The 14,348-nt window shown below is 41.3% G+C and overlaps 1 protein-coding gene and 1 long non-coding RNA gene across 4 annotated transcripts in view; one reads left to right on the top strand and one right to left on the bottom strand.

Annotated features, from left to right (window-relative positions):
- Nucleotides 1-545, bottom strand: part of METAP2 (methionyl aminopeptidase 2) — a 33,667-nt gene extending 33,122 nt beyond the window's left edge. For 2 of the 3 annotated variants that reach the window (XM_082349548.1, XM_082349547.1), the window contains exon 1: nt 260-545. In XM_082349548.1, the coding sequence (XP_082205674.1) occupies nt 260-410 (151 nt within the window). In that variant the 5' untranslated portion in view covers nt 411-545. The remainder of the gene's footprint in view (nt 1-259) is intronic. The other variant, XM_082349546.1, reaches the window with a different exon arrangement.
- A 146-nt stretch (nt 546-691) lies between these two features.
- On the top strand, nt 692-13,692 carry LOC309608904. Its single transcript, XR_014233154.1, has 2 exons — nt 692-1,045; nt 1,840-13,692. It is a non-coding gene; the product is annotated as an uncharacterized lncRNA (long non-coding RNA).
- The last annotated feature ends 656 nt before the right edge of the window (nt 13,693-14,348 follow it).

Raw genomic sequence — 14,348 nt, 5'->3', positions numbered from 1 at the left:
AATGCAGGGGCTCCGGCCCAGCGACCCCACAGAAGCTGAGGCACCCTCTTCTCCACCCCTCCCCCACCAGGTCCCTAATACCACGCGAGAAGCCGCCTCTCCCCGGGACTGGGAATCTGCTGCTCGGCCCGGACACACGTTCAGTCCTGGGAATCAGTCCAGGATTCTAATTCCCTAGTCCCTGTCAGCCCCGCCGGGCCTGAGTCGAGCCGTTCGGCCATCCCGGCGGGGACTGGGAAAACATAAAAACTCCCTTTACCTGTGGCAGCTCCTTTACTCTTCTTCTTCTTCCGTCTTTTTTTCTTGGCCGCCTCCTCAGCCGTAGAGGCAGCTCCCTCCTCCCTGTCGTCTGGATCCAGGTCGCCATTCAGGTGGCTCCCGCAGGACGCTGCCTCCTCCACACCCGCCATGTTGCCCGAGAGAGCGCGAGGAACTAAGACAGGGCGGCGAGGGCCCGCTCCTTCTTCACCCACCTACACCAGCGACGCCGGAAGCTGCTCTCGATGGTAGGGGCGCGGGGAACGCTGGGACGGTGGAGGACTCAACTGTGAGGATTGCGCGCGGAGCGGGGCCGGGCTCGCCTCAGGCGGGCGCGGTCGTGAAGGTCGGGAAAACCGCGCGAGACCTGACCCCTGCCTCGTCCCGCGCCTCGGGCAAACTTGCCTGCTGGGGTCAAGTTGAATGCCCGTGCCTGCCCTGTGGACAGGTGCTGTCCGCGCGCGGGAGAGGGGCCTCTCGGCTGGAAACGGAAAGTTTTATATTCGTGGTTTTATACAGCTCACCGGAAGCCAGGAGAGGGGCGAAAAAATGCCTTCACGTGTACACACTTCTTTTTTATGACTCAAAAGGACTGCGTTTTTATTCACAATTACAGCTCACGGCGAGGCCGTCCAAACACTTAAGGAAATGTACCTACAAAGGGGCCTGACTGAAGAGGCAGTCAGAGGATAAGAGATCAGGAGGCGTCTATTATTAGAGAAGCCAAGGAAAGACAGCGTCTCAAGGAGGAGGGAGTGATCAACTGCGTTGAGTGCTAAGAGGTCAAGTAAGAGGATGAAAAATGCCAGATGTATATATTATAGTGATATGGAAACCACTGGTGACCTTAGCAAGAGCTATTTAGGTAGAGAGATGGAAGCCGGATTAGAGAGTTGAGGAACGAGAGGAAATAGAGAATCTCTTCATCTTTCAAGTTTCAGCTTAAATGCCACTCCCTCAGAGAATCCTTCCTCAACAATCTATATCAGGCCCTGCTCATACAACCACTCATTGAATTCTTAATTTTTTTTCATGGCAATTTGTAATTAATTTATTTGTGTGATTATTTTTTTTATGTGTGTCTCTCCAACTACCTTGAGCTCCATGAAGACAGGAACCTCGCCTGTTTTGTACTCTTATTACCAGCACTTACCTCTAACCTAAAGCATTGTAGGAGCCCAGTATATACTCATTGTATAAATAGCACTTAAGAAGTGCCAAGTACTTTACATTCATTATCTCATTTAATCCACTTTTGAGTCGGGGAAATTAGAGCTAGAGAGTTTTGGTCACTTGCACCAGGTCATACAGGAAGTAAATAGCAGAGTTAGAATCCAAACCCAAGTCATCAGGCACCAGAAATTTAGTAATTCTGTATTGTGCCTTTCCAGTTGAAATTCCTAATCAGTTCAATAAATACGTATTGATTGTAGACAAGAAGTAATTTTTCTTGGTGGAAAATACAAAAGTGAAAAAAAAGTACCCTCAAGAAAGTTTAGCATTCAATGAGACATATAAATAAATAAGAATACAATAAGATGCTAATACTTTCCTTACATCATTTATTATTTTCTATTCCAGGTTAGTCTGTCATAAAGATGAAGATCTTTTAAAGGGTCTAAAAGATCTTTAGATTGGGGGCAAGGATGTGGCTGTCAACCTCAGGAGGAATCAAAGCTCACCCTTGTTGTGGTGCAAAGCTACTGCCAAAAGCAACCTTATAAGTAAGATCTGCTATATGAAAAATGCTTCAAGCTTTGTTGTGAATCTTCCCAGTTCCACTATAAGTTCTGGGAACCCTTGGGCCATGGCTACTACCTCAGACCCAGTCCAGTAGACACTGGATCCTATAGGGTCAGTCGATAAATTTTGACAAAGGGTGTTTGAGGTATAAGTTGATCTACAGAATTATCAATGTCAAAATAAAATTTGTTCAATGAAAAAAGTAATGCTAAAGTGCACTGATAACATAAAATACTGTTTCTTTGCTGCAAAGGGATCGTACTCTACTTTTCCCCCTTTCTTTCCGAAAAGAGGCAAGAAAATGAAACTTTCAAGATAATAGTAAAAAAAAAAAAAAAATACATATCTTGACAGTACAGTAGTGAGTATTTGCTGGATGATAATTTTCCAGGACACTGCAGAGTCTGAGATAACTGAATAATTATACTTAACAGCCCATCACTCCTTATTTTCACCATTTTTCTTCATTTGGTTTTCTCTATAAGAGGAAGTTGAATGGGGTAAAGGAATAAGAAATGTTGAAAACTTAAGTAAGAATCTAAGAGAACCTGTATTAAATATAACTCAATACCAGCATAGGCGAGAATATTTTTTCTAGCTAATCACATGAAGTCATTTTGTCTTAGATGATTAACTAGATAAGCAGACAAAAATAAGTTTTTTCCTTAGAGAGAGATGTTTCCTATTGTAAAATCAATGTAATAAGATATATTTATTATTTTGTCCCAAAAATATATTTTTGGTGAGAAAATATTAATTCCAAACTGAGCAACATAATTAACCTCCGCCTTATTTTCTTTGAAGTCCTTGGTTAGTGGTGTGGCTTAGGACAAATCACTTAATCTCTCCAAATTTCAGTTTCCTTATTTGTAAAATGAGGATAATAATAGTACCACATCATAGGATATGGAAATTAAATTTCAAAATGGAGAAGAAGCACCTGTGACAGCACAACATCTGACACAATAGTGATATGTGTTAGCCAACATTGCTGTTAATAAGCCATGCTCTTGAACTTTTTCCATTTGTGTGGATTATATGATGGCCTAAATATCCTAAGGCACACATGTATTTTGTGACCTTTGGCAATGGGTTAACAAGAAATATATTAAGAAAAAAATGGGAAAGCTTGTTTGCTTGACATTAAGGGAAATACTGAGGATTTTTTTCCATATCTTTATGGTTTAAAAAGTGCTAGATAACTATTTTACAATGTATAGATGATATGGCATAGATACAGATATATAAATACAGTCATATTGGGGGTTAGAGCTTCAACATATGAATTGGAGGGAGGGAATATAATTCAGACCATAACACAGACCTTGCCACCCCTGATGAAGCAGCCTGAGGAAACACAGGATGCTGGCCCCGGATAGCTGAGGTGCATATCAAAGGAATGATTTCAGTGAGCCCAGACTCTTTTTTTTTTTTTTTTTTAATTAATTAATTTATGGCTGTGTTGTGTCTTTGTTTCTGTGCGAGGGCTTTCTCTAGTTGTGGCAAGCGGGGGCCACTCTTCATCGCGGTGCGCGGGCCTCTCACTATCGCGGCCTCTCTTGTTGCGGAGCACAGGCTCCAGACGCGCAGGCTCAGTAATTGTGGCTCACGGGCCCAGTTGCTCCGTGGCATGTGGGATCCTCCCAGACCAGGGCTCGAACCCGTGTGCCCTGCATTGGCAGGCGGATTCTTAACCACTGCGCCACCAGGGAAGTCCCCAGCCCAGAATCTTGCATCTTCCCATACGTAGAAAAACACTAAATTCCTTAACTCGGGATATCTAGTTTTCTTTTATTAACAGTAACCCTTTGTTCCGACTGCATGGTGGTGGTGCAAAAACTCCCATATATCCTGGCTGCCCGCTTTTGATCTTTGGAACAGTTTTCTCAGCATTTATCTGAAAGGCTGTCTCCTGGGCTTGAAGTCCTAAGAATGTCTGCCGAATAAAACATAACTCTCAACTTTTAGGTTGTGCATTATTTTTCATTTGACAGTGGCATATTTAGGGGAAGTTCTTGCTGAGGAGTAGGTGAATTGAGACCAGATTGTAAATAGCCTTCTATGCTACCCTGAAGAGTGGCTTTTATTGTAAGGTCTCAAGGTGGTATGTGACAAGGGATATTTAAAATTTAATATTTTTTAAAATGCTTAAAATATACCACGACAGACATGTCCCCAGCGTGGCAATACAATGAATAATACTGTATAGCCATTAAAAGCCAGTAAAATGATATTCATGTAGATGCTGTGGATAAATGTATATGGTTGTATAATACATACAGATGTCTGCAAGCTAGGGAAACGTGGTCATTTTTGCTTTGTGAAAGATCACTCTGATGGCAGTCTAGATTCTAGAGCAGTGGTTTCCATCCAGTAAATCCATGTGTTTTATTTTAAAAGCCAAATATATTTAAAGAACTGTATTCTATTCTGAGAGTATGGTACTTTCTAGTTTTTGAAGTTGAACAGTCTTTTAATAAGTCTAAAATTATTAGTATGAAATAACAGAGTAGAGGATGGTTTCTTGTGCCCTGAAAATTTTTTTAAAAAGGGGGGCCCACACCATGTCTGTTCTCAAAACCATTTTTTAAACTTTTATCAGCAGTGATATCCCTAAGTCTGATGGCTTGTATTCTAAAGAAAGAAGGATTGGAAGTGGCAGAGCCTGCTGGTAGGGGAAACTTGCTAATATGTTATTGTTGATAACAATATTGATGAGAACTTATGTGAAGGCTGTTGGGGGCTAGAGAGGAGAGATTGGATTGCAGAAACATGTCTAATTTAGAATTAAGAGAACTTAATGTTCCATTGAATATGGAGAGGGAGGAGTTGAAGATGACACCCCAAGCCAGGTTTCTGGCTTGGGTTCCCGGATGGATAGCGGTACCACTCCCTGAGATAGGGAATAAAGGAGGAGGAGGAGGTCTTGGAGGAGACGGAAGGGAAGATAAGCTTTGGGCATTTTAAGTTTGAGATGCCTGCATGGCCTCCAGGCAGAGATACCTGGTAGTAAGTTAGAAATATGGATCTGGAGATATAGACATGAGAGTCATTTGGGCTTGGGTGTGGTAGAAGGCTTAAGAATGAAGTAGTTCAGGGAAAAGGATAAAAAAACCGAACACAACCCAGAGGGACACTAATGTTTGGGGGTTTTGTTTGTTTATAAGAAACAATGGTGGGAAATTCTGTAAAGGAAACTACAGAAGAATGGTAGGACAAGAAGGAGAAAATACTTTAGAGAATAATCACATGGAAGTAAGGAGAGAAAGAAGTTTTACAAAACAAAAGTTTGGTCAGCTATATGAACTGCTGAATAAAGATCAAGTAGTACAAAGTCTTAAACTAGACCATTGATTTTAGCTATTATAAGGCCACTGGTGGGACTTCCCTGGTGGTCCAGTGGTTAAGAATCCACCTTCCAATGCAGGGGACACGGCTTCGATCCCTGGTCGGGGAACTAAGATCCCACATGCTGTGGGGCAACTAAGCATGCACGCCACAACTAGAGAGCCCGCATACCGCAACTACAGAGCCCACACACTGCAACTACTGAGCCCGCGCGCTCTGGAGCCCACGTGCCACAACTAGAGAGAAGCCCGCGCACTGCTACTAAGACCCGACGCAGCCAAAAATAAATAAATAAATAATTTTTTTAATAAAGAAGGCCCTGGTGCCTTTAGAGAGATCAATATCATGAAAGGGCACAAAAAAAGGATTCTCACAAGAGATTGGGATGCACTATCCTAGACACTAGCTCATGGAGCAAAGGATCCTTTTATCTCAAAACTACTTCATCAATGACTCTTGCAATGCTCTCCTCTTTTGTTCTCCTGGAGAGTGCCTTTCTTGAAATTAAATGTGACTCCCTTGCCACATTCTCTTCTGTAATTCTTTACCTATTTTAGTTCTGTCCAGAAACATCCTGTTACTTTTTATCTTACAATATATTATTATCTCCTTTTGTAACTGGAGAATAGTTAGATCCTTAATGATAGAACTTCTTTATCTTCCCCATAATCTCTGTGTAACATCCAAATATTTAGGCTGGACTTTGGGAAACACATATATGGCTCCAAGCAATATTCCTATAGCCAAGATATCAGGAGTACTGTTGGCCACATGGAAGTTTCAAGTGTTCATTGACCAGGGCTACATGGGAATCAGTATCCAGGGTTTACAAAAGAAGATAAGAGCTACATGAAATACTGGAGGACAAATGACAGTACCATTCACAGGCTCTCTCTATCCATCACTCCAGTTAACGATTCCCACTACTTATTAAAGAATGAGGGTTATTTTAGTGTTGAAGGCAGCGGTAGATAGAGCTGAACTAGGAACATACTATGACTGAGGTTGTAATATGGAAAAGGGTTAGACAGAGGTTCTCAAACTTTTGGACACAGGACCCTTTTTATACTTGAAAAATTACAGAGGACCCCACAGATTTTTTGTTTATATTATACCATAGACTGAACATTTGTTTCCCAAATTCATATGTTGAAACCCATGTGATGGTGTTTGGAGGTGGGACTTCTGGGAGTTGATTAGGTCATGAGTGCTGTGCGCTCATGAATGGGATTAGTACCCTTATGAGAGATCCCAGAGAGCTCCCTCACCCCCTTCCACCATGGGAGGACACAGTGAGAAGACAGCCGTCTACGAACCAGGGAGCTGGACCTCAGCAGACATTGAATCAACTTGACATTGTCTCCCAGTCACTGAGGTTTGGTTGATTTTGGGCAGACACCTGCCAGGACTCCCAGGAGCTGAGAATCCCTAGAGCTCTCAATCCTAATATTGCTTCTGTAACATTTGGTGAAGACAATGAATTTTAAGAAAAGTGGTAAATGCCACGAGGGAAATGTTTCCAGTACCTGAAGCATTGTCAGCAGACTTTGCTAATGCCGCTAAACAAGCAGTGCTACCAGACACCTGACCATGGAATGACTTCATTCAACCAATAATTGTCATCTGCCACCCACAGGTGTACAGTCACAGCCAGCAGTACAGACTTGGTCCCTGCCCTCCAAGGCTTCAAGTCTGTACAGAGAGATTAAGAATGTATACCATTAATCAATGGAAAATAAGGAATAAAGTGCTGTCGGAGCAGTATAGATAGATAGAACACTGAGGAAGTTTTGAGGAGGGAGAAATTTTTTTAAAGGATTTTTTAGGAAGCCTTTGAGTAGGGTCTCGAGTGACGGGGAGAATTTGGATACTGGGTCAGGGACCGTAAACGTTTACTGAACACTTACTATACACTAGGTACCATGCTAAACACTGTTCTTGCAAGATTTCATTTAACATCCAGGACACACCTAAGGGGTAACAATATTTAATCCCACCATGCCCTTCTCACCCCCAAAGACCCAGCGAGTAAGCAGCAGAACAGGGGCATGAAGGAGGGACAGTGCAGGCAAATCAGAACAATGCTAAGCAGTTTGGTTTCACTGATGCTTAGACTGTGGAAGATAGGATAGGCAGGGTTGGGACCTGATCATGGAGGGCCTTGACCCTAGGCTAGAATTGGGAGCAAATAACGAAGTCCAAATCCTTTAAAATCTACAATGATAAAGCAAGCAGGCACTGTGTGAGGCAGCTCTAAAATGGCTTTCAAGTTTGTTGTAAGAAATCAAAACCCAATCATCTCATATTTAAATGTAGAATTATTTTTATGGCTCAGCTATACAAGTTGCAGTGACATTTGAAGAGATGAATATCAATTCAATAATGGCCTATTTCTGCAAACCCTAACTGAAACTTTTAAATCTACAGTTGGGCTCTAAATATTGAATTAAAAAACCATAAAGTCTTCACCTAACCCAGCATTCACCTAATCCAGTATTCACCTAGCCCATGAATTAAAAATAAGCTCCATGCATAAGAAAGCTCATCTGATGTGCAATCGTTGTTTCATATGGTTTGCATGCTGTAGTTCAATTTCCAGCCCAATCCTGTGCCCAGAGGACACCTCGTAGAGGGACAACAGTATAAGGTCCTGATAACACACTAGCAGAGCATACTAGCTATGAGATCTTCAGCAATCATGTACCTCTCTTAGCACACTAGCTGGCACATTGGAATTACTCAGGGATGCTCAGAAGGCGTCTCCAGGGGCCCTGATGTTGATACACTCTGTGTTCCCCTGTGAAGGCAAACATGGGGATGGAGGAGTAAGTGGTCATGGGAAAACGAGTATCACTGAGACTGGAGCTCCTAGCAGCCTGTTCTTTACAGGGTGGGAGATCAGAGCCTTAACTCCAAACACACCTGATGTCTTTGATGATAACTCCCTGCCTCCTTCTCTGAGCTCTCTGCTACTGTCCAGCCACTGGCAAAGGTGGTATTGTTGCTCTTTGTGACTCATGTTGTATACAAACCATACATGAAAAAGTTCTCTTTTTTTATCATTTTGCTCTTTGGGGTGTAAGATACCTAATTCTAGAAATAACATTAATACACTTGAAGAAAAACAAAGGGAGGCCTTGCTGACCTTTTTTGAAGTGTTAGTAACTAAGATATTGTGGTATTGGCACCAGGCTAGTTAGACCAATGGAGCAGAATAGATAGCCCCAAACAGCCCCATACACATATGGAAACTTGATATACAACAGAGATAACATTACAAACCAGAGAGGAAATAATGGCCTATTCCAAATGTGGTGCTACAACTGCTTATCTATCATCTATCTATCTAACTATCTATATTAGATTCCCAATTCCCATCATAAACCCCAGGTAGACTAAAGAGTTACATATAAAAAGCCAAAATAATAAAACATTTGGAAGAAGCATAAGGAGAATATCATTATCACTTTGAGGTAGAAAATAAATTCTTAAGCACAAGAAAACCCCCCACAAATATAAGGGAAAGGGTGGATAAGTTTAACTACATTATAATTAAAGTCTTATGTACAGAAAAAGAAAATGTACAGAAATTTCATTGCAGCAGTTTGTGATAGTGGAAAATTGGAAACTACCTAAATGTCCATTAACAAGAGAATGTATAAATTGTGGACAACTGCTAATTTGTTTTGACCATCCAGCCTCTGAACCTACTTTCCACATGAGGGGATTCCCCTACCTGCTGAGGCAGAGCGCATTTCCACTCTAGATGCCAAAAATGCCAGATTCTTGCTTTCTCAGTCTCTTCTGAAGTTAGGGTCCAGGCACATGATTCAGGCTCCACCAATCCCAAGAGCCTGCTCCAGACTTTCAGGCAGCTGCAGAGGCTGCCCAGACCCCCTGTAGGTGGGAGGAGCAGCTCCAGTGACTTCCAGAAGCTGCAGTGGCTGTAGCTCTCGTAGCCGTGTCCTGGTCAGGGCTGGCAGTGCAAACTGTAGAGTCTCCTCCACAGCTGTGACTGTGGTGTCCCCACTGGATGTTTTCCCTGGCAGTGAAGCCTGCAAACCTGATTCTTCCACCCTTCCAAAGGTTTTCTAAGTTCTTTAATAAATTCCTTTATTTTTGTTTATTTACTTAAATTAGTCAGTTTGTTTCTGTTGCTGGCAGCTAAAATTCTTAACCCTGCTAGATTATGGATTATGACATATTTGTATAACATACATGAGAATGGCATATACCAAGATCAGGGTACAAAGTTGAGTGAAATCAGGCAAGACTCCTTGGAAATTTCAGTTATATCTAAAATTATAATAATGAAAAAAATGGGGAATTCCTTGGCGGTCCAGTGGTTAGGACTCCACCTTTCACTGCTGAAGGCCCGGGTTCAGTCCCTGGTCGGGGAACTAGTATACCGCAAGCCATGTGGCGTGGCCAAAAATATATATATATTTATAGCAAATGTAGTAAAATATTAAGATTTGATAAAGCTGGGTAGTAGTTTGTTTTATTATTCTTCATATTTTTTGAATATATGAACTATTCCACTACATGCACACACTAGCATACATACATATATATAAACTTTTACTATAATGAGTACACAATTGATTAGAGCAAAAATACTCTATTGAAATTATCTGCCTCTCTTTCCATAAAAGAAGATCCACTTCTAAGTTGGCCTGTATCTAAATTCACTAATAAACATTATGCTGAGAAAGGGGAAAAAAAGACATTGAAAATAGATCTGGGGGGGCATTAAGGCAAGTACTGATATACTGTCTTATATTTGCAAGCATGGATTTTCTTATGACAAGTAAATATATAACCATCATTATGTAGAAATGTGTTTCTATCGAGGGGCGACATCAAGACATTTCAAAAAGCATGACTTCAACAAACATAACTGGGTATTTTTCACATTTATTAATATTAAGTTCCTCAGGTTCAGGGTAAAGATAATGAAGCCAACATTGAATAATTTAATGATAATAAAAAATACTTTTCTAGCTACCCAGGAATGCCAGTTTTAAGCAACTTTTTTTAAAACAAACTTCAGCATCTTTTAATAATTCTTTAAGCATAATTAAAATGCACAAAATTTGTGGGTTTTTTCTCTAAAAAAAAACTTGTTTTTTTTTTAGCCACACGGCATGCAGGATCTTAGTTCCCTGACCAGAGATGGAACCAATGTGCCCTGCAGGGGAAACACAGTCTTAACCACTGGACCACCAGAGAAGTCCCACAAAACTTGGTTTTATAAGCCTCATAACTTCCCTAGAAGTTTTGTGGAAATGTGAACTTACCCCTACATTACAGATGTTAATACTGAGGTACAAAGGAGTCAGAAAATTTACAGTCACATTGAGAGTGACCGATCTGGATTTAGCATTCTGATTTCTATTCTGGCTATTGGGTTACATGTCTTATCCCCTCTATTAATAGACATAAATCAACTCAGAAGTATGCTATAGGTATTTCATCTTCAGAAGTCAGTGAGGCAGCAGTACAATAATAGAAAAAAAATGCACACTGGTTCAAATTCCAGCTGTCATTTACTACTTGTGTGTTTTTGGTCAAATTATTGAATTTCCCAAGCCTCAGTTTCCCCATTTCTAAGAGGAAATAGTAAATATCTTACAGACCAGCATTCTTCTTACATTGTTAAACTGCAATTAACATTCTATTGTCATTCTTACTGGTCAATTATTTGCAACCATTTGGATTAATTGGACCCCTGAATACCTAGCTTAGTTTGTTTCAGAGCCATAGGTGCCTATATAGCTGAAAAAATTTACATCAAACTCTTTTAGTGTATTGACAAGTATTTTAGCATATTGGCAAATAAAATTCTGTCCAGAATTAAATTTCAATCCTTTACTAAAGTAGCCACTTTGGTTCTTTGGCACTTTTAAAAATGATGTTCTTTCTCTCCTTTCAGTTCTTTAAACATGATTTCTACCATTACATTTCTAGGCTTCCTCTCCCCATTGAGAGCAAGGAGGTGTGGCTTGCTTCCCAGCTGGTTTGTCCTGTGGTCTTAAGGCAGACATTGTGTGGGAATGAAGGGAATACATGCCAATGTAGCACTTACTGTACCCCTGAAGTGACAGACCTGGAGTATGATCACATAATAAACGACCAGCTGTTCTCTGTGGATCAGATCATTATAGTTTATGTGTTCTCAGCTAAGGAAAAGGACAAGACTATGAAAGAAGTGGCCAAACTGTACAGGGAACTGAATAGATCTAGAAGCATGCCTTGCATTCAGGTGAGTGTCATGTGTATAAAGGCAAATTGTGGAATAATGTTTCCTTGTATATTATACCTTAGTTCATTTCCTCAGCCAAAGGATCATGGAAGGAGTTTTTCCTCCACATTTTTTTTATTGAGGTATGACCTTCATATAATAAAGGTCACAAATCTTAAGGATACATAGCTTAATGAACTTTGACCAATGTATACACCTATAAAATCACCACCCAGATCAAGATATAGAATATTTACAGACCGGAAAAACTCCCTCTTGCCCCTTCTCGGTCAATACTCGACCCACCTACCCATCCCAGGTAACCACTGTTCTGACTTCTATCACCATAAATTAGTTTTGTCTGTTTTAGACCTTCATATACATGGAATCATACAGTGTGCACATTTCAAAACACACAGTACTTTTTTATGTTTCCTCTGTCAGAGAATAAGAATGGTAAAAACCGGTTATGCCAACATCCTCCCACTCTGCATCCATGGCAGACATTACTGATCCATTATTTTCAACTGAGCCTGGACTGGCCCCTAAATTCTTATTTCTAATTGCACTTCGAATAGCCACTACAAGTTGATCTGTGTAGGCACTAATGAAACATCTTCTACATGATAGCCTTTACCTGCAACACATTTAATAAGTCTCTAAGTCTTATCGATTCTATTACCATGACATTTTTTTTTCCTATTTGTTCCTTCATTTCAATCCCAAAGCTTCTGCTTATTTTAGACTTTCAACACTTCCCCCCTGATTTTCTCCAACGGACTCTCTGGCTGATTTTCCTGCTTCTGTTCTTGGCTGCTCTGATATTTCCTACACATTGCAAGGTGTTCTTTTTAATATCCAAACATGACTGCACCAGGCTTCTGCTTAAAACTCTCTAAGGACTTCTTGTAGGGTCTAGTCCAAGGTCCTTTGTGTGACACTGAGGGCCACTCCTACTGGGGCTCTTCACACCCGGCCTGGTCAGTTCCCTATCCAAACCCCAGTGACAGCCCCAGGGGATACTTTACAGAACCATTGCAGAGCCCAGGTCTTGTTCTTCATTAGTCTGAAGCATGTGAAAGCTGAGGGCTTGGACCACATTGCCCCTTGTGGAGCTACTTTCAATGAGTTGCCTTTTAGGATGTTGCCCTGAATATGCCCTGAGCTTCTTTTGAGGGATGTTAAATTATCTGCTACAGATCCAATGTCTCCTATATGAAGTCAAATGTGAAAATGTCTCTGAATGAGAAGTTAGAAAAGCTTTATTACCCATGAGGAACAGGTAGGATTCTTCTTCCCTGGTAATGAGATTTTTGGTACCCAACTGAGTTTTTCTTTTCACTTTGCCTGAAAGTACAGAGCAAAGTTTTAGACTGAATTATAACAATAGGGTAAGAACTTATGGATCACTAATATGAAATTCATTTCTTCTTTTTGTATCTAGAGCTTCTGTTTATATTGAAATTTTCTCATTGTAATTTTTATAGTTTATGATTTTCTTTATGCTATACTTCTTATAAACCATCTCAGGTCTTTTGCTAAAAAGGCAGAGTATAAACAAACAAACAAACAAATTTAAAATGTAGATTTGGCTAAGGAAATACTATTTTGTCTAGCAGAGTTGAGAGTAAACTTGCAAGGAGGTGACATGTCAATTTGTAACTTTGGATGGGGAAGAAAGAATCTGGGCATAACTGGCTGTGTACCCTACGCTTCCAAAAAGTAGATTCTGTTTTAGCTCATAAAAAGGAAAAGAATGATCCCATACCAGAGACTCTAAAGGGAATATAAATTAAAATGGAGGGGCTTCCCTGGTGGCGCAGCGGTTGAGAATCTGCCTGCCAGTGCAGGGGACACGGGTTCGAGCCCTGGTCTGGGAAGATCCCACATGCTGCGGACCAACTAGGCCTGTGAGCCACAACTACTGAGCCTGCGCGTCTGGAGCTTGTGCTCCGCAACAAGAGAGGCCGCGACACTGAGAGGCCCGCGCACCGCGATGAAGAGTGGCCCCCCGCTTGCCGCAACTAGAGAAAGCCCTCGCACAGAAACGAAGACCCAACACAGCCAAAAATAAATATAAATAAATTAAAAAAAAAAATGGAGATGGTTATAAAATTCACGGGATAATCCCAGTCTCCCCCAAAAGAGTTGCCTGGCCTTAGTTCTCTTCTGTTCCACCTAACCAGGGACCTGTGAGGCCTCCTGCTTGGTGCTGAAATTGCTAAGTTATACGTGGAAGCTGAACAGCAGTGGGAATTCACTGGATACTCTGGTGAAAGCATCCAGGGTATAGACAAAGCCCTCAAAAGGGTATCCTGAGCCCCAGAGGCTGTTTGGTGGGTTTGGGGAGCACAGGGAGCACAGATTGTGGGAGAAGCAGCCCCACCCTCCCAGCCTGCACTAAAGCTGGAGTCCTCTGCTCACAGGCTGGAAGCTTCCTGACGGCAGGATCATGTCTTGCTCACATTATAGCCCCAGTGCCTATCACTGGATCTAAGGACATGGTTAACACTTAAAACATACTTGTCAAATGAATAAATGGACCAATGAATGAGTGAATGATTCTTCATCCTGAGGGCCAGTTATGGGGATATATGGTCACTGCTAATTCTTTCTTGGTCTCATGAGAGGTGCTTCTTGGACTATTTACTTGTGGACTGAGCTAGGTCTCCCCTAAAGAGACAGACAAGCCGAGTGGATGAGAGAGCAAGACTTTATTCAGGAGTTCAGCTCCTCACTGGAATGACAACAAAGT

This window comes from Balaenoptera borealis, assembly GCF_965194805.1.
Source record: "Balaenoptera borealis genome assembly, chromosome: 13".
NCBI lineage: Eukaryota > Metazoa > Chordata > Mammalia > Artiodactyla > Balaenopteridae > Balaenoptera > Balaenoptera borealis.
The sequence above is the reverse complement of the archived record's forward strand: the minus strand, read 5'-3'. Positions and strand labels throughout refer to the sequence as shown.